The 19,303-nt window shown below is 44.2% G+C and overlaps 1 protein-coding gene across 2 annotated transcripts in view; it reads right to left on the bottom strand.

Moving 5' to 3' along the window:
• Positions 1–2,747: 2,747 nt before the first annotated feature.
• Positions 2,748–19,303, bottom strand: part of adgra3 (adhesion G protein-coupled receptor A3) — a 34,322-nt gene continuing 17,766 nt past the window's right edge. Inside the window, exons 3-19 of one of the 2 annotated variants that reach the window (XM_034230306.1) lie at positions 18,398–18,469; positions 14,724–14,795; positions 14,545–14,616; positions 13,783–13,943; positions 12,477–12,690; positions 12,222–12,386; positions 11,486–11,687; positions 9,510–9,659; positions 8,824–8,982; positions 8,147–8,314; positions 7,852–8,059; positions 7,534–7,742; positions 7,253–7,377; positions 6,887–7,010; positions 6,268–6,413; positions 5,412–5,507; positions 2,748–4,473 (exon numbers count right to left, since the gene is read on the bottom strand). In XM_034230306.1, coding sequence (XP_034086197.1) covers positions 3,027–4,473; positions 5,412–5,507; positions 6,268–6,413; positions 6,887–7,010; positions 7,253–7,377; positions 7,534–7,742; positions 7,852–8,059; positions 8,147–8,314; positions 8,824–8,982; positions 9,510–9,659; positions 11,486–11,687; positions 12,222–12,386; positions 12,477–12,690; positions 13,783–13,943; positions 14,545–14,616; positions 14,724–14,795; positions 18,398–18,469 — 3,790 coding nt within the window. In that variant the 3' untranslated portion in view covers positions 2,748–3,026. The other variant, XM_034230342.1, reaches the window with a different exon arrangement.

Genomic DNA, 19,303 nt, shown 5'->3' with positions numbered 1-19,303 from the left:
TTTTCTGCTGATAATCCAAAACAGGAGTAGACATTTCCCTGTCCATGTTATTTATGGTTGAAGTGGGAAGAGTGACTAAAATTAATAATGAAGGAAGATTATTTTAAAGAGAAACTGTGCTATTTAGCTGGTGTTTTCAGGAAGTGAACTTAATGTTTATTCAACAGATAAAGGTGTCAGAAGAAGCTGGCTATAAGCGCCATTTTAAATATTCTGCCAGTCAACAATTTAAGAATAAAACTCCACATCTCATCCTGTCAAATCACAATGCAAATTCCATGTTCCACCTCATGATTGAGTCTTCTCCTATACTGTGGCACAGTAGTTCTCATACCCCTGGAATGTGTGGGATGAAAATATTATATTAAGTCCCTAACTTTGTGTTAAGATCAATTGAAGTGACAGAATTCCAATATATACGGTGCTTCTCATTAATCACAATGCAGAGTCCTTGTGTGCAAACCAAAATATATCATGATTCAACTTTGGGCACCATCAAAAAATTGACGCTAAGGCCCCCCCCCTTGCGTTGAAAATGGACGCTAAGGCCCCCCCCCTTGCGTTGGAAAAAGCCGACACAGTACTTGACATAACGTCAACATAGGCCGACCTGGGAGTGAGGATGTGTTGAATATTCATGATGAAAAAAAACTACCAACTAATAATTGTATGGCTGTAATGTGACGCAATCATACATTTGTCTTAGATAAGGTGGGCAGTATGATGTGTAATTAAGTGTGAGTTGAATGACTAAGTGCTGAAATGCAAACACTTACAAAAAGCCCTGACCTTCGCTTAAACACAACTTACTGATGATTTCCAAATATCTGCTCAAAGAAAACAACATAAATTCAGCCGTTATCTCAGCAGACAGCTGTTGGACAGCGGCAGCGATCATCACAAACCCTGTGTGCTAATTATTGCTTTAATCTTTACTCCCGGCCTCTGAGGGTTTTCGGGTAGATGATCAGACTGCAGGTAGAAGTATTTGTGGCTCCCCTGGACAGCCACAGCCAGCTAATTACAATCAGATGGCTCCACTCTCTGAAAAGAATCAATCTTCATTGCAGAGGCAGGTTTCCACGGCAGAGGCAGATGCTGCTGCAGGGGGATGAGCAGCTGAAATGTAAACAGACATCAGCTGTCTGCCGCTGGTCGTCCTCCTGGTGAGGCACGCAGCTCAGATACACTCCGCAGCGCACACTAAGTGGAAACTGGGTGGAAAAGATGAGTCATCGCTGTTCCTGAAAATAGACTGTTTACAATTAGGATACTCTGATGTGCTATTTCTGGCATCTGACCCTAAGACTTCTGAATGAGACTAAGAAAAGATCTTAATGACTCCATTTGTTTTATCTTATTTATTATGGATTTCCGCCCAAGGTGTCCCTGTGATCTTAAATCAGAGATGCTATCAGTGCTTTAATGAGCTTTCCCCCCAAACATCGTCCCATTGTCATTCCCGCCTCGCTGACAGCCGAAGATGAACTCTAACCGACGGCAGTGTTAAAGAACCTTGGCAATTATTTGAAGATCACTCTTTCATGCCTGGAGGAAATGTGCGAGGCTGCGACGAATCACGGCATAACTGCTCTCTACATAATTCAGAAGTCTTATTATAATTTGTCACATCCAAGTTGGCTGGGCAATATATCTTTGCTTTATTAATATGCCATAAATGAAAACTCTGAGCTGCGCTTCCTCTGCTGTGGGAGTGATCAGCAGGCGTTTATTACTGATGAAAAGAATAGCGGGAACATTTTGCAGCACAACCTTAAAAAAAAGAGTTAGTGGCATGCTGAGAAGACATGAATATCACTTTTAATAAGAAGTGATTGCCTTATTGAATAATAATATTAAAGCATTGGAAAGGGTTTTCAATCAAACAGTGTGACATTGACTTTCTGAAAATAATTGTACACTCCCCCAAAGACTGTTGACCCTTCAGATTTATCCCGTCGTCCTTGGCCCGACTAATGTTGGAAAGCACGAAACTTTATAGTTGTATTTGTATTGTAGTGAGTACACCTTTCACCACAACATGGATGCTTTAGCAAAGAGAACTAATAAATGCAAAACAGCTGCAAATGAGACTCACAAGGACTATGAGAGGGGCAAAACGACCACAAGAGACAAGAAGCAACTTAAGTGAGACAAAAAACGATCTTTAAGTCTGTGTCTTGCTGTTATATAGAAGAGGCGTTGGAACCTATCGTCACATATCCCCCTTGCTGAAGCCTCCTCTTAAAGCGTTGGAAGCAGAGAACAGATTTACTGTCAGGCAACCACCATGTCAGATACATTCAAGTTATTCTATAATATAAATACTCAGCATGCACCATACTTTGTGTCAGTTATATGCTCTCTGCCTGGGACTGTGTAGGAAGGGGGGGGGGGGGGGAGGTGAAGGGAACAAGCTGCACTCCTCTCATTATTCTGTCTTCTCCTGGCGGCTGCTTTGCGAGTCAGCTGTCAATCACACCACGGGCATCGAGTCAGCGGGAGTTCAGGACGTACTGCACTCATCCAGTCTGCCAGCAGTCAGGAGATGCACCTCTATGCCTGAAGCCAGCTGCATTTAAAGAAGGCCCGCTGTGTGGGGGGGGGGGGGGACTGAGGCCACCTGAAGGTCAGCGAGAAACCCAATTACCAGCTTGTCATATTCTGTCAGCACGAGTAATTCTTGGAAAGAGCTCACCATTGCACCGGCTGCAGAGAGAGGAGATCACAGGAACACAAACGTTCAATTAGGTGTACAACACTTTTGTTTTATTATTGTTGGGGCAAACTATTAAATGGAAAATAAATCCCCGGGAGTAAGGGTATGCAGTTTCAATTACACAACTCTTAGAATGGCACAACAAGGTTTGGATTAAAGTTATAAAAATAGACCATTTACAAAAAAAACATATCTACAGAGATAGTTCAGTGGCAGTAATGATTTGATAAAATAAATGTACAATAGAAAAAAACAAAAGCATTTCACAGTTTAAAGGCGATTCAGTCTTTGGGTACGGAAACTGTCGCTACACAGTAGTTTCATGTTTCCACAGGCCGGTCTTTATACTGGCTGCACTCTCTGTGGTTAGTAAAGGCACAAGCTGTCCGTTTTCTTTGACTGTTCCACCGTTCTGAGTGATGAGGTTCAGCCCGTAAGATTTGGGCTGTGTCTCTAGTTCAGTGTCGGGCTGCGGGACAGGGTCAGAGTCTTTACTGGCGTCGGACCCCGCAGCAGCATCAGCAGCGACCTGCTCCTTCTCCACCGTCACCACCGTCCCGTTCCCCAGCGCGCCGCCCCCTCCCTTGTCTGCGTGGCGCGGGCGGCGCGGCAGGCTGGCGCTGTCGCTGCTGTCGTGCTGCTGCTGGCTCTGGTGGCGCTCCCTGTACGCCATGTAGGCCGCACGGCGACTGTTGCGCGCCGCTACGTCGTAATGATGGTGGCGCCTGTGATTGGCGCTCTGCACGCTGCCCTCCACGCTGGTGGGCACGTCGTAGGCGTACTCCCGCAGCACCGTCAGCCGGCTGGCCCTGTGCGCCCGCGCTCTGTTTTTGTGATGCCTGCCCACGTGTCCGTTGGGAAGCGCGGCCGGATTGTTGATGTTGTTCATCGGGCGGAACTGCACCTCCAGCGGAGCCACGTGCATTTTTATTTCATTGTCTATAGAATGTTCCGTCAGGCTGTTGTCTAAAACAGCTGCACCGTTGGCGGTCACCGGTGCCGAGGCGGTCTTACACTGCGCCGCCTCTGCGTGCAGATTGGTCAGCTTGCTGCCGTGGGCGGAGTTACGCACGCTGGGGCCGCTTTTATTGGTGTAAGAAGAGTCTGCGCTGCTCTGGCCGCACCGCGTCGACTCCCCGTCTGCTTTGCTCGCTGACCCTGCTGTCGACGTCATGGCTACGCCCGGCTGAGGCAGGAGCACGTCCTCCTGGGCAGAGTAGGCCCGTCTCCCCGAGCAACAGGCCTGGGACCAGTAGCGCCTCATATCCTGTCTGTTAACACAGTGATGGGCCACCATGAAGGCCCCCAGAGCCAGCGCAGCCACCCCGTAGAGGCAGGTGAAGGCCAAGTCGAAGGGGTGCTCCTGCGAGACGGCCATGGCCCCGAACACCCAGAGGGCGGCGTACAGCCCCAGCGCCCCCACCGCCCCCATCAGCTGAGCGGCGAAGGTGTGCTCGTTCTCCAGAGCCGACAGCGGCACCGAGTGTGGAGCGGAGCCCACAGAGGAGGATCCCTCAGGCTGCAGCTGCAGAGTGAGGGGATGGCAGTGGCTGCTGGGAGCATCGGCCCCCCCCTCGCTGTGGACTAGAGCCAGGTGCTGCTGCTCGTCCGTCAGCTCCTTGAACTCGTAGCGGCGCTCAGGGTGGCGGCGCAGCTGCAGGAGGATGCTGAGGAAGTACATGCAGTCCACGAAGATGATGAATCCCACAGGGCCGTAAAAAGCCCCGATACTGGGCTCCCAGGCCATCCAGCAACTAGAGAGGAGACGGACAATCAGACCTTTCATTTACAGGAAGAGAATAGGTGTGGCGTTTGATACTCTATGAGAGTTTTATGTGGAACTTGGTGGAAGGTTGTAGTATGTGCCAAGGAACCTCGACCTATTCAATGTTTGGAGCCGATTCAAATAATGTGGCGGCGAAATTGTTTTACTTCTCTTAACAAAACATAGGGGCATTTGTGCTGCAACGAGTTCCTGATTGGGAAACCGTAAAGTCAGAACAGAGAAACTGAGATATCAAAATGTCGTTTAAAACACTCCAACAAATGTGTTTTGTGTCCATGTTGTTTACACATGAACACACCAAAGTTGGAAAAATTACATCCCAACTAATACACCGCAAGCCTTTATGGAAGTATGTTCTCTATTTTTTTAATAGTTATTAAATGTTACCTCTTAAAAGTAAACCACATCTCCTCATCTTAATCTGCCACCATCCTTATTTACTTCTCAAACTCTTTGAAAAACTTTTGCGTGGTGTTTTGCACAGCCACTGTCCCATTACATGTAATAACCCAGGCTGGATTTGTCTTAATTGAAAGGAATTACTTAAACTCCAAAGACTTCCGACAGATACGGCTGCAGATTTCTCAATTAGTCATCCACCATCACTGAACATGTAAACAGCTGCTTCTGTAGGAGCGCTGTAAACTCGCTGCGGTTGTTGATGCTTGGATGCACATTACCATTAATAGGCCTCCATAATCAGAACATCAGGGAATATACTTTTCATACCCTTATAAAAATATCCATTATTTACCAATGCAACGCAGCCTGGCCGGTCGATAACTAAAGCCAGATCCTCCTGAGGAGAGTGTAAAACATCTCCTGGGGCTGGAGGCTTCATTTGAAACATTGCAGGAGCACAAACATGAAGGATCTTTAATTGCTTTTCATACAGGGACTACTTACTATTGGGCATTGGTCCGGCTGCCGTAGTTCTTGATGTTTGCTGCTGCAGTGATTCCACAGACAATGATGGGTATCCCTCCGCCGATTAAGTAGAACCTATTAGAGAGCAGAGAGATTGGTTAGTTAGTCTTTGTGTTTGGAGGAAGACAGCTTTACTGGACATAGTAGTCTCTACACTGACACCGTGTGGCAGATTCACCAACAAACAGGACCACTTTGTTTTTTAATATTTATTATAATTTGTCTTATCTTTAATACTTTTTGATGCATGCTTCTTAGGTAGCATTAAGCTATCTTTGGCTCTTTTCTGCTGGAACAATGGAAATGTGCCCTCTGTGGGACTAACAAAGGTATTCTGATTCTGAGTAAGGAAACCTCAAATATAATTTCACAATAAGACACAGCTTCTCCTGATGAGTGCATTTTCCCTGTTAAATAAAAAGCATTATTTTTGAGGCATTCTGTTTAAAACGTCTGCTTTTAAGATCAGCTAAAAAAAGACAAGCCATTTTAATAAATGTAGGGAAATGCAGGTGTCATAGCAGCATTATATATATGATTATGCTAAATATATATTCACTTTATATATCACAAAAGAAACAGATGGCACAACTTAGGTTTTTTTAATCTCTGGTGTGTTGACTTCTTTTCTAACAGAAGGTTAGAAGTGGAGAGTGAAGCTAGGACTAACAACTAGATATCTTACAGTTCAGCATTAAAGTGTCTGCAGTTTACAAAATCTTTCAGCACCAAATACATTTAAATTGTTAGTAAAGGCTGACATTGGGAGTAATCTCATCCAAGTTAAAATAAACCTATGTGTTAACTTTGTCCACCTATCTGTAATGTCTCGTACCTCAGCATCGGCCGTGGTGGTGGTGGAGGTTCGTCCAGCTCTTCGTAGCGCTTGGCCTTTCGGGTCACCTGTTTGTAAATGTTGCGTGCCGTCACCCCCACCCACAGAGCGGTGGCCAGAGTGGAGTAATGCAGCAAGATCCCAACCTAGAAAACAGGGCATACATATAAACATAAGATTTAATGGAGATAAATGCAATTATTCTCCATCGTCCGAATGCAGCTGTAGTTACATTTCCCCAATACAAATAAGAATGATGGGCAGTGCATCAGTATTTTAAATGGCACGTAGATCCCTGAGCTATTTCCTATTGAGCGTGTCATTACCAGCCTGAGCTGAAAAGTCTATTTGTGAGATATCTGTATGCCAGAGGGGATTACATAAATAAACAAAACGTTCTCTGCAAAAATCTTTCATCAGGTACATGGTGCAATGAACACTGAAGAAGTAATGTATTTGCACCATAAGGGATCACCCCCGGACATGGAAACTATCTACTTTACCCTTCGATGCATCTTTTACTGAGTTTCCACAACTTTTTTTACGAGCAGAGTGAACTTAGCCAAAGGCAAAACAACAAAAGCACTTGTTCTATTTTGTGTTAGAGGAGTATACTCACTGCCTGGCACACGCTTGCATAACGCGTCTGATTTATTCCCCCGACAAAGACCCCGTAGGTGAGGCAGATGTGGAAGCAGAGGTTGACCAGCATGTGCCAAAACTTGCGGCTCACACGGACAGACCTGGGGTCAGAGAAACAAAACACAGTTAGCATTTCTTTATTACGGATGTGACACATGTTCATGTAGACAATATATTTTACAATCGTCTGAATATGACAACCAATGAGAAGTTAAAATGCATTCGTCTCGTGCATTGGTAAATGATTCAAATGGTAGCAGAAAATCTCTCCAAAGCCAAATCCTGCAGGGTTTCAATATAAAGGACAACCAATGAATGACAGACACACATGATGAGGTCTCACCTGTGATGGTAGATGTAGCTGATGGTAATGGTGAGCAGGCAGATCAGGAGTATGATGGTTGTGGCGTAGATGACAGGGTGCAGGGGCCGGATGCTGGGAGAGAAAAACTCCACACTGCTGAGGTCCTGCATGACAGAGGGGGGGATACATCCTCAGGTTTAGGTAATATTGGCACTCCAAGTCACTACAGGTTATATTATAATGCTTAAAAGACAACTACAAACTGTCCAATGCTGATACACAGACTTGCTGTCATTGTCATACAACAAGGAGCAACCCACCATCAGCAGGGCGTAGTTTCCCAGTGAGTTGCAGGATATGGTGGTGAAGTTGTCGTGATGATCCAGGATGCGGCAGCCGTCGCTCCGCCACCCTCCTTGCCCCCCCACCAGGCTGAAGTTCCAGCATGCGGACACGGCGTCTGAGCCGCGGGCAAACCGCCGCAGGGTGATGTTCACGGGAGACCTCAGGACACGCAGGGACATGCCGTCTGATGGGAAACAGGCAGAGTAATCAGAACTGATGCAAAGATAACTGATGTCAAGTTGTCGTGTGCTGTGGGAAAAAGGATTTGAATTACAATTTGTCGGATTACTCACCAATCTTGGCCATGATGACGGGGGTGGCCACACTCCTCCTCTTCCCCCCGTCAGCTAGCTGGGAGGAGTTGCTGGTGGAGGGGAAGAACTTGCCGTTGCGGAAGGCCAGGAGGTGGAGCTTGTAGACGGTGTCCTCAGGGTGCCCGGGGAGCGCAGCGGGGGTGAAGAGGGCCTGAGGAAGCTGCAGGGAGGCCTCCACTATGGTGCTCTACAGGGACAAAACACATGAAACGGTTAGATTCTTATTCGTTTGTTATGTTAAACATCAGAGGGTTTCATTTTGTATGGAGCTGACCTTGTGCAGGATGCTGGAGAAGGAGCTGGTGGTGTTGCATTTGAAGGTGAGCTGGCGATCCCCCCCCGGCGAGCGCTCCGGGCTCGGCCTCTGGAACAACATGCAGGTCATCCCGTTCCAGTCGGCCGCCCTGACAGCGTGAGCCTCCAGCGCGATGTTGGGGGAGGTCTGGAAGGACAACAACAACAACAACATTTGACTAAGGATTTTACAACAACATTTTAATAGTGCAACATGACATACAGGTCCTACTTAAATTGCACAATGCAGGCAAAGTCTTTAATATTGAGTATCTGCCGACCAGAGATATATATACACTTTTCCCTTCAGATTACAGCTGCACTGCATACTGAAGCCAAATAACATTTCATTTAAAGACAGATAGCCTCTCTTCTTCCTCATTAAACAGGATTTGTAGCAGCAGTTTTGACTACAATGAGACACATAATGACTACAAAGATACAAAGAAACAAACATATGGACATGCAAACGATCACAAAGCAAAGAAAAGTGAAACACAGACATACTGGAAAGAGATACAAAAGATAAAGAAAATACATAAAAAAACTACAAAGAGAGACTGATCCAAAGACACAGAGACATGTGTTGCATGTTTTTCAGTTTAGGGGTCGTGCTCATGTGTCCATCTAAAGCTAAAGGCAGGTATTAGGACTAACCAGGGAGAAGGCCTGTGCCGTGGCCAGGCGGTAGACGGCGATCTTCTGCAGGCAGGCGATGATGCGAGAACACGCTGAGGCTTCACGCTGAGCCATCCACAGCACGCGCTCATCAGCCAGCATCAGGTTGGAGGCCATGCTGATCATCACCTCACCCAGCTGAGAGAGGGAAGCATTTTGACACGAGGGAATGAACATCGGTTGTTGACGTGAAATGTCATTTATGAGTCGTACCATGTCCAAATGAGTATTGTCGTCATTTAAAATAGCTCCTGTGCTTAACATGGACCTGCTTTGTAAGGTTGTGTTTTTAAATGTTTCCTTCAGCAGCAGCTTTTCTAAAAGACATAAGATTCGAACATATTCAGCATCTTGTTTGTATCAAACGGCCATAAACACATGCTGTGTTGACTTAAGGGGTTACTTGACTCGCTAGGTGACAATTAGAAACACATTTTAAGCATAGAAGCGCCAAACTACACTTTTAAACTGCTTTTTAGTGCTTCACTTTGAAAACTGTTCCTTTTGCCGGCCTACAGCTGTGCCCATGTCGTGACAACACCTCTCATTAAACATGATAAGAAACAGCTGCTGAGCATTCATCTATTTATGTTTGAACAAGGACAAGCATTCTTACGCGAACATAAGCTCATGAAAAAAAGAAAAGAGTTAAGAGCAGCACTTACATCTTTAAACTTCTCGACAAACTTGCCAAACTTCTCGATCATGTCCGCCACGAAGATGATGTCCATCTTGTCGGAGAAGTTGGCGGCCTCGACGGTGTAGACGAGCAGGCGGCGAGCCCGGGCAACCACGTTGCTCTCATTCAGAGGCATCTGGAAACAAGACACAGAGAGGGAGAGTTCACTATCAAATAACTAATCAAAACTTTTTTAAATAAAAACAAACAAATGGACTGGATAGATAGAGAATAGATTAGTTTGCCCTATTCTTGATTCTTAAGATATTCCTTTTCAAAAACTTTGGTTTGTGGAAGGAAGATATGTTATTTTAATATAATTATTTAAATATGTTTTAAAGATGTATAGTTAAGAAATAGAAAACAACAACATAAAGATAAATGCCAATTTACTGGATTCTAGGGGTGTAACGGTACACGTAACCGTACCGAAATTATTCGGTACGGGCCCTTCGGTTCGGTACAGGTGTGTACCGAAGTGTACCGAACGAATATAACGTTAAACGTAAAAAATTGAGAACGTGAATAACTTTTTGGAAGTAATCTCAGGTGCTGCGTCGCAGCATTCAGAGTAATTTGCTCACATTGGGTTCAACGCGTCATAGAGCGAGCAAGTCATTTCATTGGATGAGAGGCATACTATGAGAGCTGGTCACAGGGATGCGTTCAAATGTAGTCAGTAATTTGAGGAACTGTCAAAAATTAATGGCGAACGCAGATAAAGTTGAGCTCGAAAATCTTCCAGCATCATTGAAGTCTCCGGTTTGGGAACATTTTGGTTTCGCAGTTACGTACAAGGATGACGGACAAAGACAGGTGGACCGAACCAAAGCTGTTTGTCGGCATTGTTCAAGTAAAATTGGTTACGCGGCTGGCAATACATCAAACTTGCACACTCTTGAAAAGGCATCACCCGAACGTGAATATCACCGGTACCAAAAGAAAAAAGACTGAAGTGCAAACCCAACTCCCGCTAGCATTTGAGCCTCCACCACTCGCAGAGAGTTCAGACCGAGCCAAAGCTATTACAAACGCCAACTATCCTTATGTTGCCATGTTAGCAAAGCGCTACCTGGCTGTATCTGCTACCTCTGTCCCTAGAGAGGGTGTTCTCCACAGAGACATTGTTAGTGCCAGCAGATCTGCCCTTTCAGCAAGCAATGTGGACAAGTTCATTTTTCTTTAAAATAACATGAAAATACAATTACAAGCAAGTCATAATGTCAAACTGGCTGCTTAGGTGCTAGTACAGTAGGCTACAGTTCAAATACAGATTATTTCAGTTCATCGAAATGCTGCACCTTAATGTTCATTTTATTATATTTTGTATTTATTTGAGTGAATATTCACAGTTTAATAATAATTAAAAACCCAAAACTAATAGTTTATGTTTTGTGAGTACTAGTACAGTAAAGTTAAAATACAGATTATTTCAGTTCATCGAAATGCTGCACCTTAATGTTTATTTTATTATATTTTGTATTTATTTGAGTGAATACATTATTCACAGTTTAATAATAATAAAAAAATATATATATATGTTTTGTTTTGTGAAAAAAAATGCTGCTGTACCGAAAACGTACCGAACCGAACCGTGACCAAAAAACCGAGGTACGTACCGAACCGAAATGTTTGTGAACCGTTACACCCCTAGTGGATTCTGAATAATAGATTTGTTTGCAGTTCTACTGTTTTGGAGCCTTCTTGCAGGAAGGCAGAGGGAGATAGTTTGTTAGTAAAAATGAACCCTATCAGGATGGATTACAGCAAGTTTCTTTAAAGATTTGATTATATTTTAAAGTTAAAAAAAAGCATGTAAACCAGATTCTGAATGTTATGCTTTGTAGATTATTTGAACTGTTGAATCTAGTGAATTCATTCTGATCAAAACTGTTGTAATTGGGGAAAGAGGAAACAGTGAATGAGGTTACAGAGCAGAACATAAGTTTCTCAGACACAGACCTGGTTGATGACGAACAGAAATCTGGTGACGTCCTTCTGGAACTGGCAGCGGGAGTAGTCCTCCTCCGTCCACAGCCCTTTGTGGTCGCAGTATCTCCACGCTTTCTGCTCCTCACCCGAGCTGCCCGAGTACGTTCCGGCGCTCGACGGCAGTCTGTTGCAGGGCAGGTACGCTCTGATCCCCGCCAGAGTGCGAGGCCACCTGCAGGGAGCAGAGCAAAATATGTTCCATCAACCTGTATATGAAGCGTCCCTATGTTTTACTGACTTTGTGTAATAACATCAACAGTCATGTGCTCATTATGGCTCAAGCCCTGAAGTAAAGTCTATGTTTTACCACAGGGGGGCGCCACAGAGCTATCTAAAAAAGTTATACTGCATATTTACCAGTTTAGATTGCATTTTAGATTAACTGACAAACACACATTGATGCCTGCGTGTTAAAAGCAACATATTTCTTATTGCAGATGCACTCTAACCCTTTTTAAACGGCTGACCTTTTCTAAGCATACTCAAAAACATTGTGTTCCTTTTTTTGAAAGAAAATTCTAATTAAATTCTATGTTCACAATAAAAACTTTCTAATTACTTGACCAGCTTAAACTCAGTAACAATGCCTCTTTTAATCGTCTCATTTAGAAAAAATATCCTCAGATTTGAATGTATCCAACACACTTAAGTATAAGTCAGTAGCTCTGTTCTGCTTGTTGTATACTCCATGTCGGGGGAAACTCACTTGAACTCTCCCTTGTTGTTGGAGATGCGTTCAGGAGCGCAGTACTCTGCAGAACTCTCCAGCACCACGATGTGGACCGTCCTGGTGGTGTTGCCTCTGCTCGTCCTGACCCGGCACTCCCAGTTCCCAGTGAACCCCGGCTGGATGTTGGAGATGGTCAACGCACTGAGGGGAAACAAGAAATTAGAAACATTTGAGATAACCATTTTGTCCCATTTCCTCGCAAAATGCCTGAGACTACAGACACTGCCGTACCTGGCGATGAGAGAGCAGTTCTGCACCATGTGCTTCTCGATGAAGATGCCCTGCGCGGCGTCTTGTTTGACCATGCGGCCGTTCTGGTACCACAGCACCTGCATGTCCTCGGCCACGAAGGACGCCTGGCACTGGAAGGGGAGGCTGTCCCCCTGAAACACCACCTGGCGCTGGGAGGGGGTCAGCTGGAAGGAGGGCAGCTCCAGGGGGGCGTCTGGGGAAACCAGGAGAGAATAAGAGTCAAGTTAGAAAAAGATTCAGGGCTTCATTCATCAAAAGCTAAGTTAGTTGGCTCAAAGTATTTTTTATTCCATTCCCCTTCAGGTTCAATTAGATTTGATTTGATTTGTAACATTTGATCCAGTTCCTCTCGATTAATATATACATACATATTCAAACAGTAGACTTTGTACATATGTTGATATAAGAATCTCATATTAGGCAGGTGTGTTTTTAGGACACGCCAGGCGGATAGTAACAGCTGTGACATCTTTCCTAATCTCAGTGGTGCCTGTTTTTACTGTGGCCATGTTTGTAGCCGGCACAAGTATCAGTTTACCATGCAGACCCAGATTGGTGTCCAGCTTCCTTGTTTTTTCATTCAATGCTCCAAAGAATATTTCCAATGTGTTTGCTTGTTTTACATTAGTTTAATGTTATCATTAAGTTTTAGTTCCATATATATTTAGTGCTAGTTAGATTTGTGTTAGGGCCAGGTTTTATATCTCTGAATTTTGAATGGCCATAAAGTTTAAAACGTATGGTAGTCAACTTGTGTCTTCTTTCATGCTTACACAAGCCCAGTTTTAGTTTTAGATTACCATAATAACCCTGCTCTGCACATACTCTCCTTTTAGTCTCAAAAACAAAACAGTGCCTTGAATTCGGGGTAATCTTTCATTTATGTGAGGCCACGGCTCCTGCTAAACCTGTTCCCTGTATTCCATAATCCCTCACCGTGATGACGGCCTCACAGATAAGATATGAGCAAGTACAAACACTGGCCCGGCCCTTCTCCTATCTCCTGTCACTGCACAAGCCCCCGCTCCCCCAACACCAGCAGCCTCTCTGATACCAAAATAGAGAAATTAAAGAGGCAGGCCACCGTTTGACACCACAATCTGTGTCACAACTCAACATGACTTATTTCAACATTTCAAAACGTCTGAGACGGGACAAAAGACACATCAGAGAGTGTCCCTGGAATGACTAATGGCTCAGTATCAGAGTGTTAAACCTGCTGCTATTTTAGGATGACATCTTTCAGCTGGGTCAAATCTGTGTGTGTGTGTGTGTGTGTCCCTACCACAGGTGAGCAGCTCGGGCTTGATGGAGGTGATGAGCTGGCCCTGCAGAGACTGAGGGAAGGAGCACTTTGTGTTCTTCACCACCATGTTCCTGTCTCTGATCCAGCGCAGCAGCCACGTCAGGTTGCAGTCACACAGCAGGAACGGCGTCTGGAACTCCCTGTGCACACACACACACACGACATGTTAAGTGTTGGGGAACCAACAAATATCAAGTTAAAAGACCAACCGCGTTCTGCCTGATGGAAAACCTCCACCTTGCTGCCATATTTAATGCCTTTAATACTTATTATTTAAGAATTGATTTGATCATTTTGCATCTGTTATTGATGTTTTGCATGTAAACTTTTTTTTCTATTAAGTCTGACCTGTTTATAATGATTTAGAACAATGATGAGAACAATGGTTTACAGCATACCCAAAACTAATTCTAACTTTTATTGAATGGGAAAAAAAGAAATGTGTTCCAAACAAATCATTGACTATTTAAAAGCTTGCATTTTCTCTAAAACTGCTCCAAGAAAATATACTTTCTATCACTCAAACAAATCTCAAAATTAAAAAAAGTCCACCGTTACTGGAAATAAACGAATCCAATCGACATGTTTTACGTTGCCAGAAGGAAACGGGTGCAACATTTCTATTGGGAACACAGCCTGTGTGTTAATTTGACTGGTATTCAAATGGAAATATGATCAGCTGACATCCAGACAGTTTCAATCCATGGTTTATTAATGCATCTTCACTCATTTTATACTTACAGTGACTTCAGAGACGCCAAGCTGTCAAAGGTCCCCTGAGCCAAGGAGGAAAAGATGTTCCCTGAAAGGTTTCTGCAAGAAAATAGAGATTATTTATCCAGGTTGATGACAAAGACATGGTTATATAAATGCATGTTTTAGCACACACTAATATATTCATAACAATACTGTGGACTTACAGTCTGATCAGATTGGTGAGGCCCTTGAAGATGTCCACGTTGAGACAGCCGATGCTGTTGTTAGACAAGTCCCTGTAGTACACAGCAAACAAAGTTCCACTTTTCAGCATAAACACAAGATGACAGCTACACTTGTTTGAAACACCATCTATGAGTAAAAGGCTGGGAATGTTTACCAACAAGATAAGCCATATGAGAAGAATGGATAAACAGAGAAATAATGACGTTGCCGAGTTAAAGCGTAGCAGGGTTTTTGAGGGGAGAAAAAAAAGTGAAACGGGGACAGGTTGAGGCAAACAGCCCAAATATTCAGCTGACAGGTTAACAACGTTCAAGGTGATTTCAGATAACGTGTCTGTGTGGGCCTCCGGGGGAAACCTACACATCTGAGGCAGAGGATTAATCGCCTTTGAATAACGTGAAAAGCGTCAGGAAAAAAAAGTGTGTGTTTCTCCTTGTGGATGTGATCTGACACGATGTCTCCGGCAAACGTCAGGTGGAAGTGTCTGAGAATGCCGACGCCTTTCAGGAGGAATCAAAGGCGAGTCCGGGAGCGAACACGGAAAGTACTGATCCTGCCGCTGTGAATTACACTCAATGTGAAGGATCTGCCGAGGGGAAATATTCACTGCAGGCTCCTGGAAACGTTAGCACACCGCTCCCTGAAGCACATATACCTCAAAATGTGGGAAAGTCTGTAAGACAATGCTTAGACCAGGGGTGTCCAAACTACGGCCCGGGGGCCAAATGCTGCCCGTTGTCCATTTCTAATTGGCCCTCAGCAAATTCTTAAAGTATAACGGTATGGCCCCTCACCTGAAAACTCGTGTTTGTCTTATATTGTACTTCTTAAACATGTATGTGAGCCTATATTACACAGTTGTTTTCATATGTTAATAAGCCCACTATTCAAAGACATTCAGTCAATTAGAGCTGAGAACATGTTCCAACACATTTATTTCCATAACAAGCTTTAAATAGACCCTTCATATTTCCCCTTATTATAGCTATCTGAGGCTGAGGTATTAAGGGATGAGCTGCAACTGAAACCCTATGGAGAGCTGTGATGTTTCTTGAATCATATTCAAGTAGAAAAGCATCATTTACCTACATTTGATTGATTTTGCTGAATTATAATTTAACCTATGAGGCAGTATACCTCACCTCTAGTGAGGGGCCCAGCCCTTTGTATGTTTTTCTGTATGTGGCCCTCAGTGAAAACAGTGTGGACACCCCTGGCGTATACAGAACAAGAAGGAAAGGGGCTCTTTGTCTTCCCAGAGAGATAACATCTAAAGAAACCAGTCACAGCAACTCAAAGGTTCAAAGTCAGCGCAGCTTCACATATTCTCCTGTGAGTGATCCAATCATTGTGAAGAGCCTGGGAGAAGACATTAGCTCAGCGCACAAGCTGAACAGTGTCCTGGGGGTGCTGGAGGAATGTGATCCCCACACAAACCTGGAAAATGTCTGTCAGGCATACGCTAACATCTGAGCGTTTCTGTAATTGTTGGTGTTGGTGCTTCAGGTACCAGCTGGGGATTTTACTGTGTGAGGTTATTAGTTCCACTTGGAAGGAAAGAGAAAAAGGCTTCTTTTACAGGCTTGCCAATTTGTGCAAGCATTGTGTGTCAGGGGAAGGATAAATCAGGGTGGAGGGGGGGGGCTGAAGGCAGACTTTCATCTCTCTTTATCACCTGGACTCAACTTCTAGAGTTACAACAAGGGACTGAAGACAAGGGGGAGACTACTGTTATTACTCTCTTTTAGTGAGTTATTTTCACTCAAATAAAAGATTTAAACATTTCAATTAAAACGCAACATTGTGCAAAAGTTAATATCTGAGTGTTTGGTCTGAAATGTTTTTGATGTGTTGAACTTATTATCTCTTTCTTCTACTTCTGCCGCCTTCTCTTTAAATAGCACTGCCCTTTGAACACATGAGAGGAAAAGCCGCTCCAAATGGCACGTCTTGAATTGAGAAGAAATCGAATTAGGCCACACTGAGGGGGGGTGGGGGGGGGGGGCAGGGAAATCAAACACCGGCTAGAGTCAAAGATAGAAAGATAGGGACAAAAAGAAACGTAGGGAAGAGTGTGCTTAAAGTAAAGTTAATGTTAGGTGCTGGGGGAAAATACAGCATATTATCACGATGTTTTTGATATTCTAGCAATGCCATGTATCCATTTTGTATTATATAAACTACTAATTAGAAATCAAAAAATCCAACTTTTTAGTAAGAAAGGGCTTTTTTAGTCCACTAGATGGTGCTAAGTTTAGCTTTTGTTTACGCAATTGGCAGCTAATTGGGAGTCTATTGGCATCATTAGCTGTTTAAAGAAAAGGTAATATATTGCAACATTTATAAATATATGATATCCCAATACTCTCAGAATGTTTAAATGCAAACATCGTACAGTAATTATATCGTATCATGGAACCTCTGGAGAATCCCAACCTTAGTAAATGTAACAACAAAAACCTCCTTTCTGATAATTAGCTCAACTCCCGGTTTCCAAATCTGGCGAGCGTTGGTGCGATGTGTAACGGCGGATGCCAAGCTTTGATGTCTGGCTCCAGTGTTGACATTCCCATGGTCCAGCAGCACTACCTCATCCTTCACTCGTCTCCTCTTTTCTCCCTCCTTTTCACTCCGGTGAGTGACAACCACCCTTTGAAATGAACCGAGGCGGGCGGAGGGGCCAATTCAACTTTGTTACCCTGAGGCGAAACCAAACTGGAACAAACATCGTCCATGTGAGGCTAAAGATCAGTCTGTGGTGAGGAGGAAAGTCTTTATGGAAAGCTTAATATGCAGAAGACATATAGGCAGGCCTGAGCATGCAGTGAGGAGGATGGGGGTGGGGGGGGCTGACCGCCTTCTTGTCTAGCTCTCGTTGCTCCACAGCAGCAGCCAGGCTCAGTTTGTGTTGGCAGCCGCCGGGAGCTGTCGGGTGATTCCAATTCATGCTGCGCTCTCACTCTCTCTCATGCACACAAACAGAAAGAAAAACACACAACTGAAACACTCTGACCTGCCACTCTTGCACACCACGTCCCAGAAGGACAGGGCATGTCAGAATCACCGTCACATGACATTCATAGACACACAGCTTTATATGTCCGCCTGCTTCTCCTCCTGTGGTGTGTGAAAGTATGGAGGGCCTCGTGCAGTGGTCCCTGGCAGCGGCCCAGAGGCAACAAGCAGGAGCAAATAGAAACCGCCGCTGGACCCTGCTCCCTTATGGACACTGGATACACTCCAGTTAGAAGACACACAGCTCTTTGCATTGATGGACACAAAGCAACAGCTGCTTTAAACACAATATAGGATTGTGTGAACGCTGAGAGACGCCAGAATACATGTGATAATAACAAATACAGCCACACACTTAATTCAACGTTTCATTATGTGATGTAAAGTGTGACTGAATCGGAAGAAAACGGCACAGAATGTAAATAATATAATCTTCACTCACACTATTCATAAGCCTCTGTTCTTACATGGCAAATAATGAAAGCAAGCACTCACTTTGAAAACCTTGATTTACAGCTCATTTGGTTGCAATATTAAAAGAACACGTCAGTGACATCCCAGAGGCTACATGTGTGAATGTAGAGCACAGAAACACTTGCAGAAACCACATTAAAGACACAGCTCCACCACTACTCACAGCCTTTTGAGTGCCGGCAGTCCGAGGAAAGCTCCAGGCTCAATGCGACTGATCATGTTACTCCGCAGGTCCCTGTGGGGAAAAGAGAGAACATTTCACGAGTAAATCAAACTGTATCTGCTGAACAAAAGTTCATATTCAGAGATCTGGAAATTGGCGTTGGGAACTTGTGAGGAGCATTTCTTTAGACAATTTACGGACATTTGTACCATAAACGATTATTAGAGGGAAATGATTGGTGTAAAACAATCATTATTTGCAACCCTGCAAACATGTCAGGTTATAGGATGCTTAAGACAAGGAAATATGAGCAGACAGCGGTTCAGTATTCTGCAGTCTGATACTTAAATATTCTAAATGACGTAAAAACCAGAGACTGACATTTCATGCAAGCATCAACATGGCAACAAGTGAAAGTGCGAAGGAAAGACTTGGATTACTATCTTTACACCAACTCTTGGCAATCCCAGTAATTATAACACGACACCTCAAAATAATATGTTTACAGTGGAGAATATCAACTATTTACACAATCACCCTCACCCACTGCCTCCCCACTGCATCACTGAAGGCGCTCAGCTCTGAGGTTCAAAGGCTCGCGGTCACACATTCCTGCAGCCTCACCTGCACAGTCACTCATTACACTCGCCACCTGAAGCAGCACAAAGGCCTCTGGGTAACTCTGCCCGTTTGATGTGGTGGAGCTGTCATCTGAAGGTGGGGAGGTGGCCATAGATAAGTCCCGTACAAAAAGCACGCTGCTTGATAAAGCTTTTGATGTGAGCAGGGGGTGTTGAGAAGGAATAATGAGAAGGCAGGACGGGGATATCAAAAACATCCTTTCATGACCTTCAGAGCGAAGGAGAGACCGCCGTGTTCAGTGCAATTATTTAAAGTTCATTGACT

The sequence above is a fragment of the Gymnodraco acuticeps genome, unplaced genomic scaffold, assembly GCF_902827175.1.
Source record: "Gymnodraco acuticeps unplaced genomic scaffold, fGymAcu1.1, whole genome shotgun sequence".
In the NCBI taxonomy this organism is placed as follows: domain Eukaryota; kingdom Metazoa; phylum Chordata; class Actinopteri; order Perciformes; family Bathydraconidae; genus Gymnodraco; species Gymnodraco acuticeps.
This window is presented reverse-complemented; position numbering and strand designations above follow the sequence as displayed.